This window comes from Prionailurus viverrinus, chromosome B2 (genome assembly GCF_022837055.1).
Source record: "Prionailurus viverrinus isolate Anna chromosome B2, UM_Priviv_1.0, whole genome shotgun sequence".
Lineage (NCBI taxonomy): Eukaryota > Metazoa > Chordata > Mammalia > Carnivora > Felidae > Prionailurus > Prionailurus viverrinus.
The window spans coordinates 34881119-34908316 of record NC_062565.1 but is presented as its reverse complement, the minus strand read 5'-3'; the positions used below and the strand labels follow the sequence as shown (position 1 = coordinate 34908316).

At 47.8% G+C, this 27198-nt stretch overlaps 1 protein-coding gene across 2 annotated transcripts in view; it reads right to left on the bottom strand.

Annotated features, from left to right (window-relative positions):
• The window catches only part of PNPLA1 (patatin like phospholipase domain containing 1), a 49579-nt gene extending 28363 nt beyond the window's left edge, over positions 1-21216 (bottom strand). For both annotated transcript variants that reach the window (XR_007152252.1, XM_047859308.1), the window contains exon 1: positions 20502-21216. Coding sequence is in view for 1 of the 2 variants with exons in the window: in XM_047859308.1 (XP_047715264.1) it covers positions 20502-20706 (205 nt within the window). In the remaining variant the exon portion in view is untranslated. The remainder of the gene's footprint in view (positions 1-20501) is intronic.
• Positions 21217-27198: the final 5982 nt, after the last annotated feature.

Sequence of the window (27198 nt, the reverse complement as noted above, 5' to 3'; positions counted from 1 at the left end):
GCAACAACCTCCGGCTCAGCCAATCACCGCCAGGCGCCCCCCATTCCCCCCCCCCCTCGCCGCCGGCCGTGCTTCCCAGCAGCGGGCGCGGTAAGCAGGGGGGAAGCGGGCGGCGCAGCAGCCCCAGGGGAGGCGGCGGCGGCGAGCAGAGCTGCGTTCCCAGGAAAGCCCTGCAATTCTCGGAGTCCCTGCACGGAGCACCTGCGAGTGTGCAGCTCCTACCTGGTCCCTAATTGTAGGCTGAATTATAGGCTGCCTATCCCCGTGGGTGTATCCTGACTGCCCGACTGCACTATAATAATAAAAAATTCCTATTATCTTAACAACAGTCATTTACCCATTCGCACTTGCGATCTCAGTGTTTCTGCACGTTGACAGCGTGCCCCTGAGGGGTAGTGACCCTGGTTTTAGTCACCTTTTTATTTCCATACCCCACACGGCAGGGGCATTGATTGAAAAACGATTTGGCTTGAAGCCGCAGCGTGGCCACTGGAAGATCCAGAGAGACCTTCTGGGGCAGCGATTTTTCAGTCGGGGAGCCTTTATTCAAAAGAAACCTCAAGCGGAAATCCGATATATACAACAGCTAGAAACAGGGCTGTTCTCTAGGTTGAAGCCAGGTGGGGTCTCAGACCCTGCCCAATCGCCCCCTCCCCCCCCGCCCCCCCCCCCGGAAGGAGGCTGCTGAAAGCAGCCGAAGATTCTAGGAGCCTAGGTCAAAATACGAAACCAGACGAAATCGTCTTATTTTACGAATTAGAAATCGAGCCCAGGATAAAGATGACACTCAATAAATCCAGCTGGATGGCTGGATGGTTGGATGGTTGGATGGACAGAGAAATGAATAAAGATGGTTATCCCATAGGCCACAGTCTATGTTAACAGAAACTGGAACTAGAATGTGTGAGAAAATTCACATTTTTCTACTCTGTTCTGAATGCATTACAGGCTTTTGCCAAAGGCAAAACCACTCTGACCTAGTAAGCACTTAAAAAAACAAAACCTCAAAGCCAATACTCTTCTACGGATAATAACAATCTTTCACACAGACCTTTTTCTAGCCCGAAGAGTTTACTAAATTGGCTTTAAAAGTTCATATCAGCTTATATCAGGTTGCCATGGAAACAGCAGTGCCTTCCTGCGGTTCATACCTGGGTTCCTGTCAAGGTACCCATGGGGGTCTTTCCAGGACTGGGGCCTCACCCTGCCCCTGTGTGCCTCTTCCCAGAATCCAGGCGCAATCTCCCTGACTTGTCACTGAAGGATCTACTGATCGACTGGAGATAAAACAGGCAGAGAGGGAATGTATCTAGAAAGTTCTCTGGAACCTCAGAATGTTCTCAGGGTCGTTGCCTCTGCTCTTTTCTCTCTGACTGTTTTCCGTGGTGGACCAGAAGTCTCTTTGGGATCTTGCTCCAAGGTAGAAACCAGTATTGTCCCCTTTCCAGGCTGTGGCCTATCCCACCCTACGGACTCCCCTTGCACTACTGAGGGGACCCTACGGTAGTGCAAGAGCTGTGAACTTGTCAACCCCTAGTCTTAAAAGTTGTTTTTGTTTCGTTTTACTTTGTATTTTGTTTTGTTTTGTTTTCTGTGTGTGTTGCGGTGGGGAGGGGAGCAGGGTCAAAAGACCTCCAAGTGAGTCTCTGCTAAACAGAAAAAAGGCCATCCCTGAATATCTCCTCATTCAAGAGATGTTCAAATTAGGGTGCCACTGCGGAGGAACACCTGTGTCTCCCTCTCTCCAAACCACGGTAACGCAAGTTCATTTCTGCCAACTGGAGACATTCACTGCCCCTCTGTCCCAGACTTTGGAGAGTCAGCTCTCTCCATCCATGTCATAGGAGTCTTTTTTTTTTTTTTTTTGAAGCTCTCCAAATACATTTTATTTTCATTAAATGTCTAATCTATGTCATGGGAGTCTTGAAGTTCTCTTGAGACCACAGTGTTCTCGTTTATGACACTTACCACGTTTGACACTTAGCACTTTCTGGTGCTGAGCCGGGCTCTGAGGCCTCATTGTCTCATTTAATCTTCACAACTCCTTTGAGGTAGGTACTAGGGTTATCTCTTTATACCGCAGGAAACAGAGGCTCACCAGTAACTTGCTCAAGGGCACACAGCTGGAAAGCCGCAAAGCTAGGCCTCCAAAGCCTGTGTTCTTTCCACCGCTTTGTCTCTCAGAGCCTCTGCTTCCCACTGTGAGGCAAGGGGGTGGTTCTCACGAAGGCTCTTGGGATCTGCCTTTCTGGGACTTAGCTTAGGCACACTTCCTAAGGGCTCAGATGTCCCCGGGAGACAGGAAGGCTCCCTTTAGAGCAACAGATCCCAAACCACACCTTCAAATATCTGTTCTTCTATCCCCACACCCGAAGCCCCTCCTCAGGGGCGGTCTGTCTCAACTCTTCTGGGTAAACACAAGTGCACAATCCTGCTTACTTCCCTTCGACACGCACTTTTTAAAAAATATAATATTTTATTTGTAAGTAATCTCTACACCCAACCTGGGGCTCAAACTCACAACCCTGAGATCAAGAGCCACACGCTCTTGGACTGAGCCAGCCAGGTGCCAAGCCCCCCCCCCATCTTTTTTTTTTTTTTTTTTTTGACCATACAGACCTCACCCTTAAGTCCAGCTTAAGATCTGGGCCCCCTCCCTGAAGCCCTCCCTGCTCACCCTCGCTCTTAGCTCTCTGCCTCTCCTTACTGTCCACACCGTTTATATCAGGCTGTCTTGAGTGGCTTGTCCTGTGTCTCTGGCCGGCTGCATCCCTTGAGGACAAGGCCTGTATTAAGAATATCCTTCCCCCCATACTGCCTAGCACAGTGTTGAACACTTAGTATTCAAGGTATTCAAGAATGAATAAGTAAATTATTTAATGTTCCACAAGTAGGGACTATTTCTGTTTTGTTCCCCATTATGCCCTCGGCACTTAATTCAGTACCTGGCACACTGTAGGAACTTAATAAATGTTTGCTGAAAGAATTAATAAACACGTTTTAAAAATGAATGAATGACGGGTGACCGGGTGGCTCAGTTGGTTAAGCATCCGACTTGATTTCGGCTTAGGTCATGATCTCGAGGTTCCTGAGTTGGAGCCCCCATCAGGCTCTGCGCTGACAGTGTGGAGCCTGCTTGGGATTCTCTCTACCCTGCCCACCCCCCCCCCCGCCTCTGCCCCTCCCCTACTCTCTCTCTCTCTCTCTCTCTGTTTCTTTCAAAATAAATAAACTTAAAAAATGAATGAATGAATGAATAAATGAGTGAATGAATGAATGATGAGCTGAAGAAGGAGATCAAAGAACCTCTTTTCTACTGCACTGACAGGAATCTTTCCAGCTGTGAGAAAGCAAACCACAGGGCAATTTTCTCTGTCAAGCCTGGTCCTAATTCTTGCCCCCACATCGATGGGCACAAGGCCCTGAGCTGGGGCCAAGAAGGAGATTCTTCCTTACAGGGTGGTTTCATGAGGGCAGAGCTGGAGCAACAGGTCAACTCCTGAGTCAGGTGGGAGTCAAACTGATCTGGAGGTTTGTTTATTGTTTGTTTGCCTGTTTTCCCTGTAGAATTGGTTTAGAATTGGTTTAGAAATGGATCCACCAAATGCAACGAGGAATCCAGGATTACATCCTGGGGCAGAAAGAAAGACATTACTAGAAAAAACTGGCAAAATCTATAGTTATAATAATGTACCAGTGTTGATGGCTTAGTGTTGACAAGCGTATCAAGTTATGAAGACGCTCACATTAGGGGGGACTTGGGTGAAGGACATATCACACTATCTGTACAACCTCAGCAACTTTTCTGTAAATCTAGCAATATTCCAGAATTAAAATGGAAAGAAACCAAATGTCCGTTGACTGATAAATGGACAAAGATGTGGTACACACACACACACACACACACACACAATAGAATACTACTTAATGATCAAAATGAATGAAATCTTGCCATTTGCAACAACACAGATGGAACTAGAATGTATTTTGCAAAGCGATATCAGTCAGAGAAAGACAAATATCATGTGATTTCAGTCCTATGTGGAATTTAGGAAACAAAACAGGGGGCACCTGAGTGGCTCAGTTGGTTATGCATCTGACTTCGGTTCAGGTCATGATCTCACAGTTTGTGGGTTTGAGCCCTGTGTTGAGCTCTGTGCTGACAGTAAGACACTGGAACCTGCTTCAGATTCTGTGTCTCCCTCTCTCTCGGCTCCCCCCGTCCCCGCCCCCGCCCTGTTAGCGCTCTGTCTCTCTCTGTCTCCCAAAAATGAATAAAAAACATTAAAACAAAAAAGAAACAAAACAGATGAACATAGGGGCGCCTGGGTGGCGCAGTCGGTTAAGCGTCCGACTTCAGCCAGGTCACGATCTCGCGGTCCGTGAGTTCGAGCCCCGCGTCAGGCTCTGGGCTGATGGCTCAGAGCCTGGAGCCTGCTTCCGATTCTGTGTCTCCCTCTCTCTCTGCCCCTCCCCCGTTCATGCTCTGTCTCTCTCTGTCCCAAAAATAAATAAACATTGAAAAAAAAAAATTAAAAAAAAAAAAAACAGATGAACATAGAAGAAGGGAAGGAAAAATAAGATTAAAACAGAGAAGGAGGCAAACCATAAGAGACTCTTAGATATAGAGAACAAACTGAGGATTGCTGGAGGTGGGGGCGGGGCTGGGCTAAATGGGTGACGGGCATTAAGGAGAACACTTGTTGGGATGAACACAGAGTGTTTATATGTAAGTGATGAATCACTAAATTCTACTCTGAAATCATTATTATACTGTATGTTAACTAACTTGGATTTAAATACAGTTTAAAAATTTAAAAAAAAAGTTTATTATAATTGAAGTAAAAAAAAAAAAAAAAGGACACACACACACACAGATGACCACGACTATTAGGCACACAGTGCCTGCCACTCAGCAGGGGCTCAGTTAATGCCTGCTGATGTTGGGGGGGACGGATTGCAGGCTGTCACCCCCTTGAGTTGCTTTGCAAATTGTTAGATGTTTCTACGGTGTAACCAACATATTCAAAGAGTTTTACCAGATTTGCCATTCAATTCTCTTCAACTTAAGAGTCCAGGGGCGCCTGGGTGGCTCAGTCAGTTAAGCGTCCGACTTCAGCTCAGGTCACGATCTCACGGTCCGTGAGTTCAAGCCCCTCGTGGGGCTCTGGGCTCAGAGCCTGGAGCCTGCTTTGGATTCTGTGTCTCCCTGTCTCTCTGCCCCTCCCCCATTCATGCTCGGTCTCCCTCTGTCTCAAAAATAAATAAACGTTGAAAAAAAAAAAAGAGTCCAGAAGACTGGGGGAAAAAGAACTTTTATCCACTTGGTTGATCAAACACGTTACTTGGAGTGAGTTAAAAGATCCTGATCTCAACACGGCAGCACGAGTTACAACCACCATGCAGTGATGTCATTTCCAGCATTTTATAAAAAGTCCTTTTTGCACTATCATGTCATTTGATCTCATTTTCTTAACCAATGTGCAAAGGATCGCCTAGCCACAGAGTTTGGCAGGAAAGCTGTAGAGTCGCTTGCAAAGCAACACCTAAGCTCATGATTTACAAGGACAGAGAAGGTAGAAACGAAGCGAGAGCTCAGTCTTGGTTTTGTTGTATAAACCCTGGCAAGTTGGCTAATCTCTCCAAATACTTTCTAAAATGGGTTTCCTCCTTTCTAAAATGGGTAGAAATACAGTGTCTGCCTCGTGGGGTTGTGACAAGATGAGAGTAAATAATTCATGCAAGGCGTTGAGCACATTCTAAGTGCTTGATAAATAGCTGTTAATAGCGTGACACTAAGACATGAATCAGGGCAGAGTACTTTTTAACGGGACGTGCTGCCATCTTGGGCAGATAAGTAACTCGGGGGATGATTTCTGATGAAGACATTTTGATTCCAAAAGCGCACCCAGCAGCCGGGATTGAACTCCCGGTTCCATCTGGGACACGTGCACATCACACGCACGCGTGCAAGCGCGACACCCGCGGGGACACATACACAGGCACGCACGGGAAAAAATGGAGGTTCTCATTCTGGTCTTAAAGAACTTTGGGGAGACTTTCCACTGCAGCAGCACAGGAACCTTTCCAGCTTCAGGAATAACCATGACGACAGAGGGCCGGATGTAAAATAAAATTGTGAGACACAGGTGAACTCACCAGAAAGAAGGGGAAGAAAGGAAGGAACTGAAAGTCAGTGCCGTGAGAAGAAAGCTGGTAATGTAGTTATCAGACCAGACACTGGCGGCGCAGAGGCGGTAGTCCTGGGCTGTGTGAGGGGCACTGAGACCCCCCCTTAAAGTCGGGACACTCCGATAACTGCTGGACCAGTGAAAGGTGTCAGTAGCTTATCTCTGCCCAGGGCTCTGGGCGAAAAGATAGTCTCTCATAAAAATTCAAAGCCCCCCAAGCCTGCCTTACATGTGGTTTACAGTTAGCATTGACACAGCCTACCAGAGTAATGACCATGAAAATTGATCCTGAGTGGGTGAGAACCCAGGGATGCCTGGCCAGGGCCTGGCAAACCAGCTCAGTTGGGTCCTGTCACTGCCCAGCCCACACAGAATTTGCAAAAAAACCAAAAACAAACCACTAAGTCGTTGTACAGATGAGCTCACAATTAAAATATTAAAAATATTAAGGGTGCCTGGGTGGCTCAGTCAGTTGAGCGTCCGACTCTGGATTTCGGCTCAGGTCATGATCCCAGGGTTATGGGGTCGAGCCCCGTGTTGGGCGCTGTGCTGAGCTTGGAGCCTGCTTGAGATTCTCTCCTTCTGCCCCTCCCCTGCTCGTGCTTACTTGCGCACGCTCTCTCTCTCTCAAAAGAAAATTAATTGGACAAGGTCGGAGTCTAGTAATCTTTGTGTGTGTGTGGTTTTGTTTTGTTTTGTTTTGTTTAATAGAGAGAGAGGGAGAGAGAGAAACAGACAGACTCTCAAGCAGTCTCCATGCTCAGCGTGGAGCCCAAGGGGCTCGATCCCATGACCCTGGGATCATGACCTGAGCCAAAAGCAACAGTTGGATGCTCCACCAAATAAGCTACCCAGGTAGTAATCTTTGTTTCAATAAGTTTAATAAGTTCATTAGGACATTCTTCGGTGAAATGTGAAAAATGCTGCTTCACCTATGCTTTTCTATTTCAAGAGAATTTTCTTTGTACTTATTCTCCCCTTCACTCAACATGCCTTCATCAAAGACCTGTTTTGCCAGGCACTGTGCCAGGAACACCATGACTTCCTTCTCCCTCACTGTAATGGCTAAAGGATGTGCTCGCACTCCCAAGTTAGAGATGGGAAAACCGAAAGGGGAGGCAGGTCACTGGCCGGCCAAGGACCCACAGTGATGAGTGGCAGAGCCGGAAAGCCAGCCCCAACCTCCTCCTTCCTGGGAACCGCACTCTCCACCACCCCCGGGGGTCTTGTTCCTCAACTGACCCAAGAAAGGAGTCACCAGGGCCAAGGTTCTCACAAAGTGGTCTTGTCCTCCCAGTACAGGCTCCTGAGGCCCACCGCCTGGAACACACGTGGCCACCTGCCAATGACAATAACTTCAGCCTTGGCTCCAGGGCCCCAGGAGGCCTTTGGTCACTGGCATGGCAGGTGGGAGGGAGACCAGGACACCTGTAGTGGACTCCATCTCCGTGGAAGGGTCCTGCCGTGCCATGTATGTGGGGCAGGGTCCCTCTGGTGCTCTCATGTGCTCTGCAGGGGCCTTTGGAAGCCCACTTCCTGTGCAGAAGGACAGAGGGCCTTCCTTTCTGAGAATCAAGCACATTTGCTCCTCAGGGCTCTCAGCCGGGAACACTCTTTTCTCTGAGCTCACGTGGCTCCTCCTCCCTTCCTTCCACTTCAGAGAGGCCTCCCCCGACCAGTGCACCTGAAACCTCACCCTTTAATCCACCCTTTAATCATTTGCCACACCCTTCTCCTGCTTTATTTTCTCCTTGGAGCATGCACGCTGATGTTTTTCTATGTGTTTGGTTATTCATGGCTTATTCCATCAAGACGAGGTCAGCTTCACGAGGGCAGACGGCTGTTTTGTTTACTGCTGGAACCTGGAATGAATCAATGACTGGTCTATTTTATCACTGCAATTCAGCCAGATCCTGGTCCTCAACTTCTTTGTCTGCACACTAAGTGGATTAGACTCAAACGGTGGCTTTCAAACTTAAAAATAAATAAATAAATGGAACCTTCCTCTAAATGAAATTTTAAGAAGAATGGACAATAGCAGGAGTATACTTCAAAAAAAAAATTTTTTTTTAATGTTCCTTTATATTTGAGAGACAGAGCCCAGTGGGGGAGGGGCAGAGAAAGAGGGGAAACACAGAATCTGAAGCAGGCTCCAGGCTCTGAGCTGTCAGCGCAGAGCCTGATGTGGGCTTGAACCCACAAACTGTGAGATCATGACCTAAGCTGAAGTCGGACACTCAACCGACTAAGCCAGCCAGGCGCCCCCGGGACTATAGTTCTTGAAGCTGGGGAGAGGTCCCAGGGCTTCTGTGTGTGTCCTCTCCCTGTTCCCTGGCTCCTCCCTCCCCTCAACCTCCCCTATTCTCATAGATCCATGGGGTTCTTCGGAACACAGTTTGGAAAACATTGGCCAAAGCAAGGTCCACCTCCAACCAGTTACTTTCTCTCCCAAAGTCTAAATACAATCATCTGTACAATGAAAAAGTTGGACTCGCTGACCTTCCTTCTATGAAATTCTAGTATTATAAGTCTAATCAGCTCCATAAATGCAGAAACTTATCTAAGAGTCAGGTAGACTCCAAGATAGAAATTGCAAAAACACGTTCAACGTCATGCCTGCCAACAGCCAGCAATCATCGGGAGTTTATCAAGCATTTCTTGTTTGACAAGCAGTTTGTGGAGCCACGGGACTCATAACATCTCAGATTGCTCAACCAGCTAGTTGATGAAACAAGACACAGCCCTCGAAACGAAATCATTAAGACCGTCTACCATCAAGTGCTAGAACAGGTAGACAGGTTGTATGGGCAAATGAGAGATCATGGAAAGAGATCCAGTGGGGTAAAATAGGAAGGTATCTTGGAAGAAGGTGACATCTCTCCAGAGAAAACCAGAAGGCCATTTTAGGTAGAGGGTGTAATGGCTGCTGTGTTGCACCGTCCGGGCCCTGTAGCAGGACTGAGGTTCTCACACCCTCAGCTGCCCGGAGGGCAGCCTACTGATGGTTCGGAGCTGAGGCCCTCCCAGCCAACAGAATGGACTTGGCCCGGTGGTTATGGAGTCAGGGTCTTGGTCCCAGGCCGAGACTTGCCATGTCTCCCTCCAGTTATGGTCGTTGTGGCAGAGACTGCTAATTGTCCCCACCATCCCTTCTCCGCTTCTTCCTTGGGACTTGAACCTACGGTTTTGAGCCAGACACGTGGCTTCCCAGAATAAAGTCTACATTTCCCAGTTTCCTTTTCACGTGACTAAGTGCAGATCCATGGGATGTAAGGTGACATGATGTGTGTCACCTCCAAGGCCTGCCCTTAAAGAGAGGAGGTGTGCCCTCCGCTTTTGCTTCCCCACCTAGCTGGAATAAAGACATCATGGGGAGCCCTACTGGACTGTAGGCAACACAATGGAAGGAAGCTTGGTCCTAACTCTGTGGAGCCACCACACTAGCTTTGGGAGGCTGGAGTGCAAAAGGTCACATAAGTGAGCAATGCTCTTCTGTCTTGCTGAAGCCTCTGCTATCCCAACCAAAGCAACTATAGTACCAACCCCTTAGTTGGCAAAGCTCATTCATAGGAACCACTGTGATTCCCAGAGCCAGGCCACGGAGAGGGGAAGGCAGGCCTGATTCTCTCCCATTGTACAGCCACTGAGCTAAGCTCAAGATGGCTGGTCCAAGGTCACTCACTGCTGAGTGGATTCCTGGGCCCAGGGGGAAAGGAAGGGTGGAGAGAGTTTAGACCTTGGGATCACACCAGCTTTGGTTTGAACCCCACCTCCCTCCTTACTGAACCCTACCGTGAAAGACCAGGTGAAAACAATGTGTGTGGCAAGCTAGGCTGATGATCTGCCTCTAGGACATTTTGGTTCTTAGAATCCAGAGGGCTTGATGCCTAATCAGGTGCTCTTTCCCATGGGGATTCTGGCGTCTGAGGTAAGGGCTATTCTCTGGCTGTGGGAGCAAGAAGGAAATCAAGATTCACTCTCAGGGGAAGTGATGTCTGAGGTAGGCCTTGGAGGATGGGGAGACGTTACATGGAGAGAAGAAGGGACGGCATTCCTCAGAGAGGGAACAACTGGAGCAAAGGCACAGGGATATGACTCATCCTGAGACTCTGTACCGTGGGACTGAAAAGAAAAGCTTCCTAATCCTAGCCCTGGTCCAGAGTCCCACCCTTTTAATATTTTATTTAGTGGTTTGGGGGTTTGGAGCGGTGGGGGCTGGGGCAGAGGTTGGGGGTTGAGAAGGCAGCATGACAGTGCTTGGAAAATAATTAAAAAAATTTTTTTGAAGTTTGTTTATTTGTTTTGAGAGGGAGAGAGAAAGAGAGAGAGAGACTCTGAGTGGGGGGGGGGGAGGGCAGGGAGAGGGAGAGGGAGAGAGAATCCCAAGTAGGCTCTACACGCTGCCAGAGCAGAGCCCAACATGGGGCTCAAACTCACAAACTGAGATCATGACCTGAGCCGAAACCAAGAATCAGATGCTTAGCCAACGGAGCCACCCAGGTGCCCCAGGAAGATAACTACTTTTAGAGGACAAAACAAAGCCACCTGATGAGCTCATGGTCCCTCCTCTCACCCACTAGGAGATGCTGCGTAACAGCCACTGAAGCAGGTGCCTGCCCCCACAGTCTGTGCTGTGTGAGCAGATTGACCCGCCTCCGTGCCCCTGGGCTTCCTCAGACTCACAGTCTTTCTCTGCACAGAGATACATGGTCTGAGACGTTCATGTAAAAAACAAAGCCTGGTGAGGCTACATGCAACTTACAAAACAAAACAAAGCTGGGTGGGGAGGCTCTGGACGAGACCCAGGTTGTAAATGCTGATAACTATTGAAGTTACAGGATGGGTTCTTGGCTTGGGGGGGGTGGGTGGTGAGTGTCCATGATATTGTCCTATCTCCAACATGTTTGGAATTTTTTTTTGTTAAAAAAGTTATTAATAAGTTTTTTTAATGTACATGTATTTTTATAGCAGCATTATTCATAATAGCCCAAAGTAAAAACACCCAAATGTATATCACCTGGTGAATACATAAATAAATAAAACGTGTTATATCCACACAATGGAATATTGGATAAGAGAAAGAATGAAACAACCACACATGTGACAATATGGACGCATTTGAAAACATTCTGCTAAATGAAAGAAGCCAAATACAAAAGACCACACATTGTGTGAGTCCATTGATAGGAAATGTCCAGAGTAGACAAATCTATAGAGACAGAAAGTAGATTAGCGGTTGCCAGGCACTTGGAGGGGGGCGCGGGGTGGTGGTGGTGTAGGAATTCAGAGGTGACAACTAAGGGATATTGGGTTTCCTTTGGAGATAACTAAAATGTTCTAGAACGGATGGAAATTGAATGGAAAAAGCCATTCCCCATTAATAATCGGACAGAGAATTTTCATTAGGCCAGTACTGTGATGGGCATTTTACAGGTTTCCATACAAAATGCTCCAGCCATTTCCCCTGCCTCCTGGTCAGACATTCACAGAGTCTTAGGGAGGTAGTTTTCCAAAGTTCACTGGGTCTCAACCCTGGCGGCACACTGGAATCCCCTGGGGGTTGGATAGACACTGGTGCCTGGGTTCCGCCCCTGCCCCAGGAGGATGGTGATTTAATTTGCTTTAGGCAGTGAGCATTAAAAAAATTTTTGTTAACGTTTGTTTTTATTTTTGAGAAAAAGAGAGAGAGAGACAGAGCACAAACCAGAGAGGGGGAGAGAGAGGGAGACACAGAATCCGAAGCAGGCTCCAGGCACTGAGCTGTCAGCACAGAACCCCACGCGGGGCTCAAACTCAAACCGAGAGATCAGGACCTGAGCCGAAGTTGCACGCTTAACCGACTGAGCCACCCCAGGCGCCCCATGGGCAGCGGGCATTTTAAAAGCTCCCCGGGTGATCTGAATGTGCAATTGAGGGGAAGACTGTCTTAATGACTAGAAGAGAATATTTAAATTATGACATTAGAGTATGGCATTCTATCATTTTTTTTTTTTTTTTTTTTTTTTTAGAATTACATGTACATGAGATTATAACATAAACAGTATTTCTCCCTGTGCATTTCAGTCTGGGAATCTGGAGACCTTGGGTCTACAGGTCATCTCTGTGACTGCACCAAACAAAGGGGACCCACGGGAGCAGCAATCGGGCAGGCAGGTGGGTCTCTCAGAGGGCTGGTGCTCCCTTCTTCCGGAGCGGCCCTTTCCCATCTTGGACAACTCTTGCTGAGCCCAAAGCCGCTTCTCTGACACTTGCACGTGGCCCCTGACCTCAGTCAACCTGCACCATTCACCACTCCCTGGAGGTATCCCCTTCCCCTCCGCCCTGCTGTGTTACTGTTGTGATGCAATTTGAGGTCCTCACGAGAAGCCCCGGCTCCTGCCCAACCTATCCCCTACCTATAGAACTTCTCTTCACCATTTTCTTTTCTTTTTTTTTTTTTTAAATTTTTTTAACGTTTTATTTATTTTTGAGGCAGAGAGAGACAGAGCATGAACAGGGGAGGGTCAGCGAGAGGGAGACACAGAATCTGAAACAGGCTCCAGGCTCTGAGCTGTCAGCACAGAGCCTGACGCGGGGCTCGAACTCACGGACCGCGAGATCATGACCTGAGCCGAAGTTGGCCGCTTAACAGACTGAGCCACCCAGGCGCCCCCACCATTTTCTTTTTTAATGTTTGTTTTTGAGAGAGCACAAGAGGAGGAGAGGCTGAGAGAGAATCCGAAGAGGGTTCTGAGCTGACAGCAGAGAGCCCGATGTGGGGCTTGAACTCACGAACCATGAGGTCATGACCTGAGCCGGAGCAGGACACTCACCAGACTGAGTCACCCAGGTGCCTCTCTCCTCACCTTTCAGACACCACCTCAGATGCCACTTCCACGAGGCATCTCTGGAGACGTTGCCCCCTTCCTCTGCACTCCTATGCCTTTGAATTTTCTGACATTCAGCTGGAACTCTCCTGTGTTATACCTACCTGCTGGCTGCCCTTAGGTCCGAGTAGACTATAAATAAGTTCCTTGAGGGTGAAGGCAGAGTTTCATTTTATGTTATATGTCTGTGTCCTCTGTAGAGCCTAGCATAGGCTCAGCAAACACTTGTTGAATGAATGAATGAATGAATGAACATAGACCTTTGCTGCATCACTAATGAAAACCAGGCACTGTGCTAAGTGGTTTTACAAACATTTTCATGTACCCCAAATTGGTCCTATCACAGAGCTTGGCACACATTTCCAGAAGATGGACCCCCTGTTGCCTCGGCTTTCCCAGGAACAAAACATAACAAGAGGAGGGAATGTGACCCGGAGGAGAGAGGCCCCGCGTGCCACATGTTGAAGAATTTTCTAAAAAAGAGACAAACCTCAGGGACACCTGAGTGGCTCTGCTGGTAAAGCATCTAACTCTTGGTTTCAGCTCCAGTCATGATCTCACGGCATGCGGGTTCAAGCCCTCCGCTGAGCCCCCCATCGAGCCTGGCAACGGCAGCATGGACCCAACGGCAGCTTGGGATTCTCTCTCTCTCCCTCTCTCTCTGTCCTTCCTCTGCTCGTGTTCTCTCTCCCTGTCTCAAAAATAAACTCACACACACACACAAAAAGTAAATAAATAAAGAGAGACAAACCTCCGGTTACATGGTGATACAGTGATTATTTGTACCTAAAATATGAAATCATCTACCAACAGACTTTTGGAACTATTAAGAATGTTCGCACGGTTGCTCAAAACCAGCTCAATATGTCAAAACAGTCAACCTTCCTTTATATCAGCAATAATCAATTAGATTAGAAAATGCCATAGGAAGAAAGAACCCGTATTTCACAGAAACAAAAACTAATAAATTCAATAAAGACATACACAATCCTTATTGAATGGCATTAAAGGCCAGAAGAAATAGAGAGAGACTATATTTACAAATGGGAAGATATAATTTCAGTTAAAATCCCAACAGAGGTTTTCGCAAGGGGAAAAGCGGGGTCAAGAATAACAGAGGCAATATTTGAAGAAGAAATCGGAAGAGGAGCAGAGGAGGAGAGGCGTTGCCATATATAATAAGGCTACAGTGATGAAAACAGTGAGATGTAGGCAGCAATGCACAAATTCACCAGTGGGAGAGAAGAGAGACGCCAGGGACAGACTCTTGAGAGTCCGAAGCTTGAGTAAGCCAGAGGCAGCATCTCAAACCAGTGTGAAGAGGGTTGACTGTAAATGGTGTGGAGAAATTGGTTCTCCCACGGCGAAACAATGAGAAACTTTGATTTCTCCCTCAAACCAGCCACAAAATAGAATTAAGGATTTTTTTTAATGGATTAACGAAAGAGCAAAAACCTTCAGAACTTTTGAGAGGAAATGTAGAAGAAACCATTGTAACAAAGTAAAGATATTAAAACAGAAATTATAAGAGGCAAAGTTTGAAACATTTGTGTTAAAAGTGACATTTTCTGAACGACAAAAGACATCCTAAAATAAAAAGACACGCCACGGAGTGGAATAAAAGGGCTGTAATGTCTAACTGGCACATGAATTCGTGTGCTGACTGTGCAGAGAACATCGACTGCAAGTTAAAGAGAACAAGATGATGGTAGGAAAAAAAAACAAACAAACAGGAAAAGCTCACAAGCAGGCAGGTAAGTCACAGAAGAGGGCACACAAGTGGGCAGGAAATACACAGAGATGCTTAACATTACGACCAATCAGGATATGACAATTAAATGAGCAAAATAAAATGTGATATATTTTCACATGCATCAGATTGACTTAAAACTTTGAGGTCTGACAATACCAGGAATTGACGACATTGTGGGAAACTTAGAACTCGCACATGCTGCTGGAGAATGATTTAGTCAAGTCTGGTAACGTTAATGGGAATGCGTGTCCTAGAGAAACATTCGATGTGGGCATGAGAGACACGAAGAAGGGTGTTCACTGACGTGTTTATAACACAAACTTGACTGTTCCATCAATGGAATGGCTAAGTGAGCCATGATATACTCTTAATGGAATATATACGGAAAGAGGTAAAGATGCTCAAAGAAAGGAGTCCTCAGGTAAAGATGCTCAGGAAATGGAGTTCTCCTTCTTGTTCTGCTTCTAACTGATGATGGGATGTTGCACAAGTCCCTTGTCTCTCTTTCTTGAATGCTCTCCCCAGATATTCTCACAGCTGGCTCCCTCACCGGCTCCAGGTCCGTGCACAAATTCGACCTGCTCAGACAGACTTCCCTGACCCCAGGATCCACACAACCGGCATCTGTACTCCCTGACGTTGCTTTGTCAAGAAGAAGCATATTTCTGGGGTGCCTGTGTGGCTCAGTCGGTTACATGTCCAACTTTGGCTCGGGTCATGATCTCACGGTTAATGAGTTTGAGCTCCGTGTCGGGCTCTCTGCTGTCAGTGCAGAGCCCCCTTCGGATCCTGTCTCCCTCTCTCTCTGCCCCTCCCACACTCGCTCTCTTTCTGTCTCTCTCTCTCTCTCAAAAATAAACATTTAAAAACAACAACAACAAAAAGAAGCATAGTGGTTTAAAAAATGAGTGTGCATAATAATGAAGCAACAGAAAGACAAATAAAGAAACTGATCCCATTCACAATTGCACCAAGAAGCATAAAATACCTAGGGATAAATCTAACCAAAGATGTAAAACCTCTGTATGCTGAAAACTATAGAAAGCTTATGAAGGAAATTGAAGAAGATACAAAGAAATGGAAAAACATTCCATGCTCATGGATTGGAAGAATAAATACTGTCAAAATGTCAATACTACCCAAAGCTATCTACACATTCAATGCAATCCCAATCAAAATTGCACCAGCATTCTTCTCGAAACTAGAACAAGCAACCCTAAAATTCATATGGAACCACAAAAGGCCCCGAATAGATAGCCAAAGTAATTTTGAAGAAGACCAAAGCAAGAGGCATCACAATCCCAGACTTCAGCCTCTACTACAAAGCTGTCATCATCAAGACAGCATGGTATTGGCACAAGAACAGACACATAGACCAATGGAATAGAATAGAAACCCCAGAACTAGACCCACAAACGTATGGCCAACTAATCTTTGACAAAGCAGGAAAGAACATCCAATGGAAAAAAGACAGTCTCTTCAACAAATGGTGCTGGGAGAACTGGACAGCAACATGCAGAAGGTTGAAACTAGACCACTTTCTCACACCATTCACAAAAATAAACTCAAAATGGATAAAGGACCTGAATGTGAGACAGGAAGCCATCAAAACCCTAGAAGAGAAAGCAGGAAAAGACCTCTTTGACCTCAGCCGTAGCAGTTTCTTACTTGACACATCCCCAAAGTCAAGGGAATTAAAAGCAAAAATGAACTACTGGGACCTTATGAAGATAAAAAGCTTCTGCACAGCAAAGGAAACAACCAACAAAACTAAAAGGCAACCAACGGAATGGGAAAAGATATTTGCAAATGACATATCGGACAAAGGGCTAATATCCAAAATCTATAAAGAGCTCACCAAACTCCACACCCGAAAAACAAATAACCCAGTGAAGAAATGGGCAGAAAACATGAATAGACACTTCTCTAAAGAAGACATCCGGATGGCCAACGGGCACATGAAAAGATGCTCAACGTCGCTCCTCACCAGGGAAATACAAATCAAAACCACACTCAGATATCACCTCACGCCAGTCAGAGTGGCCAAAATGAACAAATCAGGAGACTATAGATGCTGGAGAGGATGTGGAGAAACGGGAACCCTCTTGCACTGTTGGTGGGAATGCAAACTTGTGCAGTCACTCTGGAAAACAGTGTGGAGGTTCCTCAAAAAATTAAAAATAGACCTACCCTATGACCCAGCAATAGCACTGCTAGGAATTTACCCAAGGGATACAGGAGTACTGATGCATAGGGGCACTTGTACCCCAATGTTTATAGCAGCACTCTCAACAATAGCCAAATTATGGAAAGAGCCTAAATGTCCATCAACTGATGAATGAAACTGTGGTTTATATACACAATGGAGTACTACGTGGCGATGAGCAAGAATGAAATATGGCCCCTTTGTAGCAACGTGGATGGAACTGGAGAGTGTGATGCTAAGTGAAATAAGCCATACAGAGAAATACAGATACCATATGGTTTCACTCTTATGTGGATCCTGAGAAGCTTAACAGAAACCCATGGGGGAGGGGAAGAAAAAAAAAAAGAGGTTAGAGAGGGAGAGAGCCAAAGCATAAGAGACTCTTAAAAACTGAGAACAAACGGAGGGTTGATGGGCGGGTGGAAGGAGGAGAGGAGTGGGTTGATGGGTATTGAGGAGGGCACCTTTTGGGATGAGCACTGGGTGTTGTATGGAAACCAGTTTGACAATAAATTTCATATATTGAAAAAAAAAAGAGAAATTTCCATTTTCTTTGGGTAAACAGTCAGTAGTGGAATACCAGATCATAGAGTATTTCTACTTGTCAAATCACTTTGTTTTATACCTGAAACCAATGTAACAGTGTGTGTTAACTATACTTCAATGAAAATAAAAAAGGAAAAAAAAAAGACGAGTATGCAGATGTTGGGTCAGCGTGGGTTCTAATCCAGCTGTACCATCTACTGCTTGTATCACCTTAGGCAAGTTAGTTAAGCTTCCCGTGACTCGGTTTCCTCCTCTGTAAATGGAGATAATAATAGTTTTCACCTCAGAGGGCTGTTGTGACGACTGAGTGGGTTGATATGCCAAAGACTTAGAACGGTGCCTGATATAAAGGAAGTGCTAGTAAATTACACGGCAGTTAACTTGAATGAAGACGACTGGAATGCCGTGAGATAATAAACCTCACAAACATGCTGCTGAATGGCGAGGGTAAGTCCCACATGCACCTCACTCCTCCTTGAACTACTCTCCTGATTGAAACGAATGAGTTCTGACAAGTCCTTGAATGCCAGAGGACGGAAACACCACTTACTCTCCCAGACGGTGTATTTAAGAAGTTGCAATAAAGATATGACGAGGGTGGGAGCAACAGAGCAGGTGAGTGGCACAGATACACAGAAAGGGACAGAATCCCAGAGGCAGGATGTCTCCAAGGGCAGGAATTCTGTGACTATCAGACGAGGGAGTGGGGGCTCTCACCCCGCCGCTTTTTGAAGGCTTGTTCTAGGGTCCATTTGTGGTGACTGAAACATTAACTGTGACACTGCAAAGAGGTCTCTGTGCATTAAAAAAGATGAAGGGCCAAGAGACACCTGAAAAGATGCTCAACTTCACTCATCCTCAGGAAATGCAAATCAAAGCCACAATGAGATAGTACCTCACCTGTCAGGGTGGCTAAAATCAAAAATATAAGAAACAGGGGGCGCCTGGGGTGGCGCAGTCGGTTAAGCATCCAACTTCAGCCAGGTCACGATCTCGCGGTCCGTGGAGTTCGAGCCCGCGTCGGGCTCTGGGCTGATGGCTCGGAGCCTGGAGCCTGTTTCCGATCCTGTGACTCCCTCTCTCTCTGCCCCTCCCCCGTTCATGCTCTGGTCTCTCTCTGTCCCAAAAATAAATAAACGTTGAAAAAAAAAATTAAAAAAAAAAAAATAAGAAACAACAAGGGCTGGTGAGGATGTGCAGAAAAAGGAACCCTCAGGCACTGTTGGTGGGAATGCAAACTGGTGCAGCCACTCTGGAAAACAGTGTGGAGCTTCCTCAAATACTTAAAAATTAGAACTACCCTATGACCCAGCAATAGCACGGCTGCGGAATTTACCCAAAGAATACGGAAACACTAATTCGAGAGAGATAGGTGCACCCCTATACTTACGTGATTTTACAATAGCCAAATTATGGAAGCAGCCAAGCGTTCACCTATTGATGAATGGATAATTACTCAGCCAAAACAAAGAAGGAAATCTTGCCATTTGTAACGACATGGATGGACTTTGAGGGTATAATGTTAAGCGAAAGAAGTCAGTCAGAGACAGACAAATACCATGATTTCACTTCTATGTGGACTTTAAGAAACAAAACAGACAAACAAGGAGAAAAAGAGACAAACCAAAACACAGACTCTTAGCTATAGAGAACAAACTGATGGTTACCAGAGGGGAGGAGGGTGGGGGGGGGGGGATTAAAGAGCACACTTACCATGACGAGCCCTGGGTCATGTACAGAATTATTGAATTGTTGTATTGTACTCCTGGAACTAATGTGACATGCTATGTGAACTATACTGGGATGTAAAATTTTTTAAGTGAGAAAAAAAAAAAAGATCTAGAAGGATCTAAGCAGAGCCCTTAGCACTGGCTACAGGAGGGAGGCTTAAAACAAAACAAAACAAAACAAAACAAAACTCCATTTACTTTTGCATTGTTCGAGCTTTGTGCAGTGAGAAAGAGTTAATTGCTTGTGAAATACTAGAAAGAAAAAGTGATTTGCCCATAAGAGGTCCTCAGTAGATGGGCGTTACTATTATTCTTTACAAGGAAGACAGACAGACTTCTCAGCAAGCACAGAGGCGCCCAGGAGGGGAAGGCAGTCCCGCCGGCCTGCTTTCCTCACACAATGCAGCTGGGCCTTCTATGAGGCTCACTGGCTCTACCTTCAAAGTGTATCCTGAACCCATTCATACTGTCCTCATCACCCAGCCACCTGCTGTGCTCATCCCTCGTTAGACACAACGGTGGTCTCCCTTCCCCCTCCGACTCACTCTGCCCAGCAGCTGAGTGAGGTTCCTTAAAGACCCCAGCCGGGTAAGGGCGCCTGGGTGGCTCAGTCTGTTGAGCATCTGCCTGCGGCTCAGGTCATGATCTTGCAGTTTGTGGGTTCGAGCCAGCTCGGAGCCTGGAGCCTGTTTCAGATTCTGTGTCTCCCTCTCTCTCTGCTCCTCCCCCGCTCATGCTCTGTCTCTCTCTCTCTCTCTCTCTCTCTCCTTCAAAAATAAATAAAAACATTTAAAAAAACCCAGCCGGTCGCTGATGCTTACCAAGCAAGCAGTTCCCATGTGTCAGACTCTGTGATAAACCGGTGCCTCTAGCTCAGTTAATCCTTTAATGACACTGGGAATTCGGTACGAGACAGAATTTCCACCTTACAGAGGCGGAAACAGAGGCACAGAGCATTCAGTAGTTTGTCCCAAGTTCGTGGCGTCACGGGTGCACCATCTGACCCCTGCCTGCCTCTCCAGCCTTGACCCCCACCCCCTTCTCCTCGCCCCTACTCCCTGGCCCCCTGGCCGCTCCTCCACCTGGAACGTTCTTTCCCCCATCTTCAAACGACCTGTGCTCTCATATCACTCGGGTCCCCTGTTTGAATGCCGCCTTCTCCGAAAGGGCTCAGAAGTTCCCCCAGGGAACCCAGAACCAAGGCCTTACCCATTTCAATCCCGCAGATGACCAGGGCCGCTATCACTGCCCCCGCCGACGTCCCGGCAAAGCGATGGGTCGTTTCCAGCATCCGGGGGGCCAAGTCTCGAAGGGCATCCACGGCCCCGGCCTGGTAGAAGGAGAGAAACCCACTGCCGGAGAAGGAGATGGAATGAGGAGTGTCTGGGTCCCCCTTGAACACCTGTTCTTCCATCTCCTTGGCCCCTCAGTGCTTGCCTCTGGCTGCTGTCCTACTGGAACTCAGGGCCAAGCTCCCCTGCCGGCCCGGAGCCTAGAGTGGGGCCGTCTCTCCCGGGTCGGCTGGGACACTCACGGGCGGCTCAGGCAGCCACCGCCTGGGCTTGTCGGGCTCCTCCGGGAGGCAGTCCCAAAGGCTGGTACAAGGTCTCGGGCCCAGGTCGAGGGGCAGAAGGCACCCCGAATGTGCGAGCGGCGTCCTGGACCTCCGAGCGCGCCTCTGGCTTCATTGTGTGGCTAGGTTCATCTCTGGCACAGACTCCTCAGCCCTTGTCCCGTGCTGCGTTCAGCTAGCAGACCGGCAACTGCCACCAGGGCCATCCCAAAGAGGCAGGCACTGCTCAGCTCTCAGCCCAGGAGGCTTCACACACTGAGTTGCAAAACCTCCACTGATGGTTATCATAGGGTGTCTCTGACACGCTGCGGCAGCAAAGGAATTATGTGTTGGCCTCCCTCCAAGAGGATGGTGTCCCCTCCCCGACAGGGGCAGGGCCGGCAGGTTGGCTATGGTCTTTGAGGGGGACCCACTCACTCCACCCGTGCCCCCCGACAGCATCGCCCCTCCCCAGGCTCCTTCTCCAGGCTCTACGGGCCACGCAAGGCATGTTACACAATTGTTTTTATTGCTCTTATGCAAGACCGTGTGTGTTTGTTCACGTGTTAGGACTGGCCACGGGCAAAATTGTAAAGGAAGAGAAGTCAGGCTTCAGGGCCCCACCCATCACCACCTCAGCATCTCTCCCCACCTTTCCTCTCCAGCCCTGCACTGACCCACTCACGCTCAGCACCCTCTCACCAAGCGCCAGACTTCCATGCTGTCTCCTAAGTGTACAGGAAAAAAGTCAACCTGAAATCTAGACATTCTAAGTGATGGGAGCTTCATACCGTGTGCTCTTCTGATGATAAGTTGGAGAGGGCCAAATTTAGCCCCGAGAATGAACAGCCTTGGGAGGCCAGACAGGGGGGCATTGGGGTCAGGGCCGAGAGGTGTTTGGAGCCCAGAGGGCAAAGGAGGTGGTGCGTGGGGACCAAGGTTGGCTCCAGGGAGCATCGGTCATGCCCCTTCTGGAGCTGTGTAATGTGGCCCGGAGAGGAGGGCCCTTCCTCAGCCCACAGATTTCTCTGCCTAGGATACCACAAAGCTGCAAAGTGGCAAAATCACATCTCTCCCCTCCCCCCAACCCAAGACCATACAGTGGTAGGACCAGAATTAGCATTGAGACACCAAGTCCCCCACTCGACGCTCAGCCCGGCTCCACACTCTGTTAGGATGCGTTGTCAGTGCTTCCCCCTGTCCCAGGGAACCCCCACCAACTCGTGGCCCCACGGATCCACACTGGAATCCACAATGAGGGCAACACCCCGGATTCAGTTAGGAGGAAGTTTTCTCTCTTGGGTGGATAGTTCCAGATATATAATTGTCTCCTCCATCTGGGAAGGGACCTTTTGATTAACTGTGTGTTGTAACAGGGACAACGTGTGCGCCCGTGAGTACAGACAGAGGGACGCGAGGCTTTACCGCTGGTGGGCAGGATGGCGGGACGTGACAGGTGGAGTCCAACCAGCTTTCGGAACATGGAGACCCTGCCTCCTTCCTGGAAAACCAGGTCAGCTCCACTGAGTATTTGCGCACCCAGCTCTGTGTGGGGGGCCCGGGGGATGGGAGTGTGTAGAAGCACCATCCTTGAACTCAGACACTCGCAGGCTTCTTGGGAATAAGGCAAAGCCAACGTGAAACAGCCAGAGAAGCACACACGGCAGTCTATAATTAAGGACCAAACTGCGCAGAGCTGAGATTCCTGCCAGGGAAGTTAAGATCCGAGGGTGAGTAGCGTGGGCTGGACCCACCAGAGAAGCCATGCGGTGGACCCCTGGGGTGGGGGGATTTGAAGAAACTGGGAGGAAGAGGGAAGGTATAGTGGCAAGGAACAGTACAAACTCCCCGCAGAAGGCGGAAAGGGCGTGATGGAGGGCAGTTACCCAGGATGAAGGGCTTTGGATCACACCGACACGAGTTGAATCCCAGTTCTGCTATTTATTTATTTTTTAATTTTTTTTATGGTTATTTATTTTTGAGAGAGAGGGAGAGACAGAGCACGAGCAGGGGAGGGGCAGAGAGAGAGGGAGACACAGAATCCGAAGCGGGCTCCAGGCTCCGAGCGGTCAGCACAGAGCCCGACGCGGGGCTCGAACTCACGAACAGCGAGATCATGACCCGAGCCGGAGTCGGACACTCAGCCGACTGAGCCACCCAGGCGCCCCCTCCCAGTTCTGCTATTTATAGGGAGCGTGACCTGCGTGTGAGGCTCCTGGCCTCAGTTTTGCTCATCTGTGAAAGGGACGATAGTACCTATGCTGTGGCTATAAAGGTTAAAGATACGGCTGTAAAATGCCTGGCACGTGGTACCTCTGCTATTATTAAGGGGTGGTAAGGGTGGAGGCTTCTGGAACAGATGGATCTGGGAGATAACATAATAGAAACGTGGGCTCTGAAGAGGGAGGCATGATCCACTCTCGACCTTCGGGAGCTGGCAGTGGGCTCGGACAGGGCAGTGAGACCAGGCCTGGAGGGTGGGGAAGGAGAACAGCACTGTATCCTCCTAGAGATGTTGGTGGCCAGGCCAGCGCCGAAGCGGAAGGAAGACGAGGTGATGAAGCCAACGCTGCAGAGACTCTCATGACCAGGTGACTGGTTGGGTGAAGAGGGGTCACTGCTGATGCCTCGTTCTCAGCCTGGGGGTCGGGAGGGGTAGGGCGGCCTTTGCCTAACTGGAGGAGACTGGGACAGGGCGGGGGAAACTGAGTTCACTTGAAGACGTGTCTGAGAGGACAAGACGATGAGGGAGCTGGAGGGGGAGAGGGGGGAAGGGAAGGCTCCGGAGAGGGGGCAGAGACCCCTGCCATTGAGGCAGGAGAGAAGGGTAAGCATTTGGAGGTTGGCACAGGGTTCCGTTGAAGAAAGACAATCTCGGGCCGGTGGTCTCCTTCCAGAATCATGTTGCCATCCCCAAGGAAGCAGGAAGCAAGACCACCTTGCTCTGCACAGGCTGCGAGGCCTCGGGAAGGCTGGGGCCCGCACCAGGAGCCCCCACCTGGCTCCAGACCGCCCCGGCCTGGCTGTTGGGTCGGGCTGTCGTCTTCGCTGAGGGCACTTACCTGCCGGGGACGATGGAGGCCCCGGCAGGTGCAGCACAGCTTCTCTGCAAACGGGCAACCCAGAAAGTCAGGATAGCCCACGAGGAGGCCCCGTGGGCGCTGCTAACGTGTTCCCCCAGTGCTGCCCCCGGCGGACTGCTTCTCGCATCTTCTCCTGCGCCTCGGAGTCAAACCACTGGGAAGGTTCATCTCGTTTCCCCTTGTTCCGGACGTTATACTGAAAGCCCCGAGAACTCCAAGTGGACGACGTCAAGAAAGGATCCCACTGCAACATTTCTGCGCCTCATTTTTCAGGTCAGCTCACAATCCTCTCAGGTGTTTTGAGCGAAGTTAGCACGGCCCATGTGACTCATCAGCCCCGGGGGCAATCACAGGCAGGAAGAGGAGACTGCTTACCGCACACAATCCCGTCAAGATGACCCCAAATGAATTTATGGAAGAACCTGCAGTTCCCATTCGTAGAAAATGTGTGAAGCCACCCAGGACATGGCTCTCGGGGAGAAAGGCAGCGGGGAGACTGAGTTAGCCTTTCACTGATGATGCCCCGCCCTCTGCTTAAATGTTGTAAAATATTTCTTTAGTGAAGAGACTTGGTTGTTTCTTGAGGCGAGAGAGTATGAAGGTCACAGCATCGCCCGTGAATAATCTTGCCGATAATGTTTAACCCGAATCTGATTAAGACTTACTTTCCAGTTTACAGTGAACGCAGAGTGTGAAGGAAAAAGCTAAGGGTGCCGGGTGAAAACAACCAGACAGATTGCAACCGTGGGCAGGGCTGGTAGATACTGTTGTTGCTCCACAACAGTCGTTCCCGGGCCACTTGTTCTTTGGCCACTTCCCTATAAAGCAGCTAAAAGACCTGATACTTGATTTCCCGGTGCGCTGCCCACCCCCCTCCCCCACCCTTGCATCTAGAAACAATCATGAGATCCTGTTCTTGTCAATATGAAGTAAGGGGAAATCTGCTAGTGGCTCCTAGGAAGTATTTTCCTCCTTGGTGAAGGAAGAAGGTACAGAGAGAAAGCCCCTTTGGCTCCATCCTCCATTTTTCCTGTCTGAGATGCTGCCCTGTGAGAATGTGATGTTTGGAGCTGTGGCAGCCATCTTGTGCCCATCAGGCGAAACATGGTGGACACATGGATTTTATTCATTATCTATTGCTGTGTCACAAATTACCTCAAAACTTAATCTCTTAAAGTAACATTTATGATTGTACATAGCTTCTGAGGATTAGGAACCCAGAAATGGCTTATTTGAGTGGTTCTGGCCCAGGGTCTCTCATGAGGTTGTAGTTAAACTGATTCTCAGGGTTGCAGTCATTTCAAGGGTCATTGGGGTGGGAGAGTCCACTTCCAAACACACTCTCATGGTTGTTGGTAGGCATCAGTTCTTTGCTGGCTATTGATAGAAAGCTTTGATGCCTTGCCACATGGATCTCTTCAGTGGGCTGCTCACAGGATCACAGTTTGCTTTCCCCAGAGTGAGAGATGCAAGAAAGTGAGAGAGAGAGAGAGAGAGAGAGAGAGAAAGAAAGAGAACAGTGTGAACTCACGTTGGGGATTGTAGTCTTTTTATAACCTAATCTCAGAAGCGATGCCATCCTTTCTATCATATTCTATTGGCCACATTGATAACCCTGGTAAAGTGTAGGAGGGATATGAATACCAACGTGGGAACTGTTGAGGGCCAGTCTGGAGGCCAGCTACCACACTGAGGATAGCAAAAGAGAAAGAAAGAAAAAGCCTGAGTCCATGAGAAGATTGTTGACTGACTATACCTATCCCCCAACCATTTTGTACCCTTTCTATTATGCCAGCTAACTGGGTATCTCAAATGTTTAAGCCACTGTTGATTTGATAGTTGCTGCGAAAAACCTCATGGCTAATGCAAGGGCTATTAAATATTTCCAGTAAAATGTAAACTTGATCTTGAAAAGAACAAATAAAATATGCCATGGGTTTTTAGTAAAAACAAGAAGAAATACTTTAAGGTAGTTTGTTATGATAGATGAAATCATCTCGATTTGTGAAAATTCTGAAAAATTTAAAAATTTTCAGGAAATTTTTATAATACCTTTTAGAAACTGCTTATCGCCAATGACTTTTGTTAGAAGAAGTAGAATATTTTTCTCTCCGGTGTTCCTCCTGAAAATGAAGTGGGGCTCTTGGTAATTAACCAAACAGGGCTCTAACACGCATCAAACATGCATCTAACACTTTGATGCATGTGGCTTGATTTCTGGATACTTGATCGACTATAGCTGTATTCTCTGTGTGGTGCAAAGGTTCACACCTTTTCTAAAAAGTCAGCAATTTTTAAAATTAAGGCTGAGGGAGAGAGGACAAAAATGTGACACAAGGGAGTTGGGGACAGAGCTTGCTGGCATGGTGTCACGGTGTCCTTTATATGACCTTGAGATAATTCATGCAGCCTAAATCATATCTTCCCATTATGAAATAGCTCCAACATAAAATACCAAAAATAGAAGAGCAAGTATCCAAGGACCTACCAGACGTATTGAACAATCTTAACATTTCACCACATCTCAGTCAAATATTTGTTTGGTTTTCAAGAAACGAAATATCGCAGATAGAGTTGAAACCTCCTTTTGAACCCTTCCCCTCTTTCCTAATCTTATCCCCCCGCCCCACTCTCCTTCCCACGGGAAACCAGGTCCCACATTGGACAGAATCTCTCTCTTCCATGTTTTTATAGTTCTATTACACAAATATGATTTATAACCATGTATACTGTTGTTTCATAAATGTTTCTAAATTTCACGTAAGCAAACCCATTGATTTATTCTGCGATTTGCCATTTTCATTCGGGTTGTAACACACGGTTCTCGTCTTTTGCATTTCGCTGCTTTTGGGTAACCCATTATGGGACCGTGGGACAACATATTTATCATTCTCCTACTGACGGACATTCTGGTCATTTCCAACACTTCACTATAACAGCAATGCTGAAGTGGTCACCCTTGTGTACATCTCCCTCTGTAAGGTATGGGAATTTTTCGGGTCTTGGTATGGGTGTATCTGAATTTATGGAGGGGACTGAGTGATGATGGGAGATCCCAATGCCATTGAAAGCAGATTTCTATTACAGTGGTTCCCCATAACAGTGGCGATGAGCCCCAAGATCCCCCCAGTGGATCCGCCAAACCCTGAATAGTAGTGAGCCCTCTATGCATTATGTTTTTCCTGTATGTGCGTACCTATGATAAGGTTTAACTTATTTTTTTTTTTCAACGTTTATTTATTTTTGGGACAGAGAGAGACAGAGCATGAAC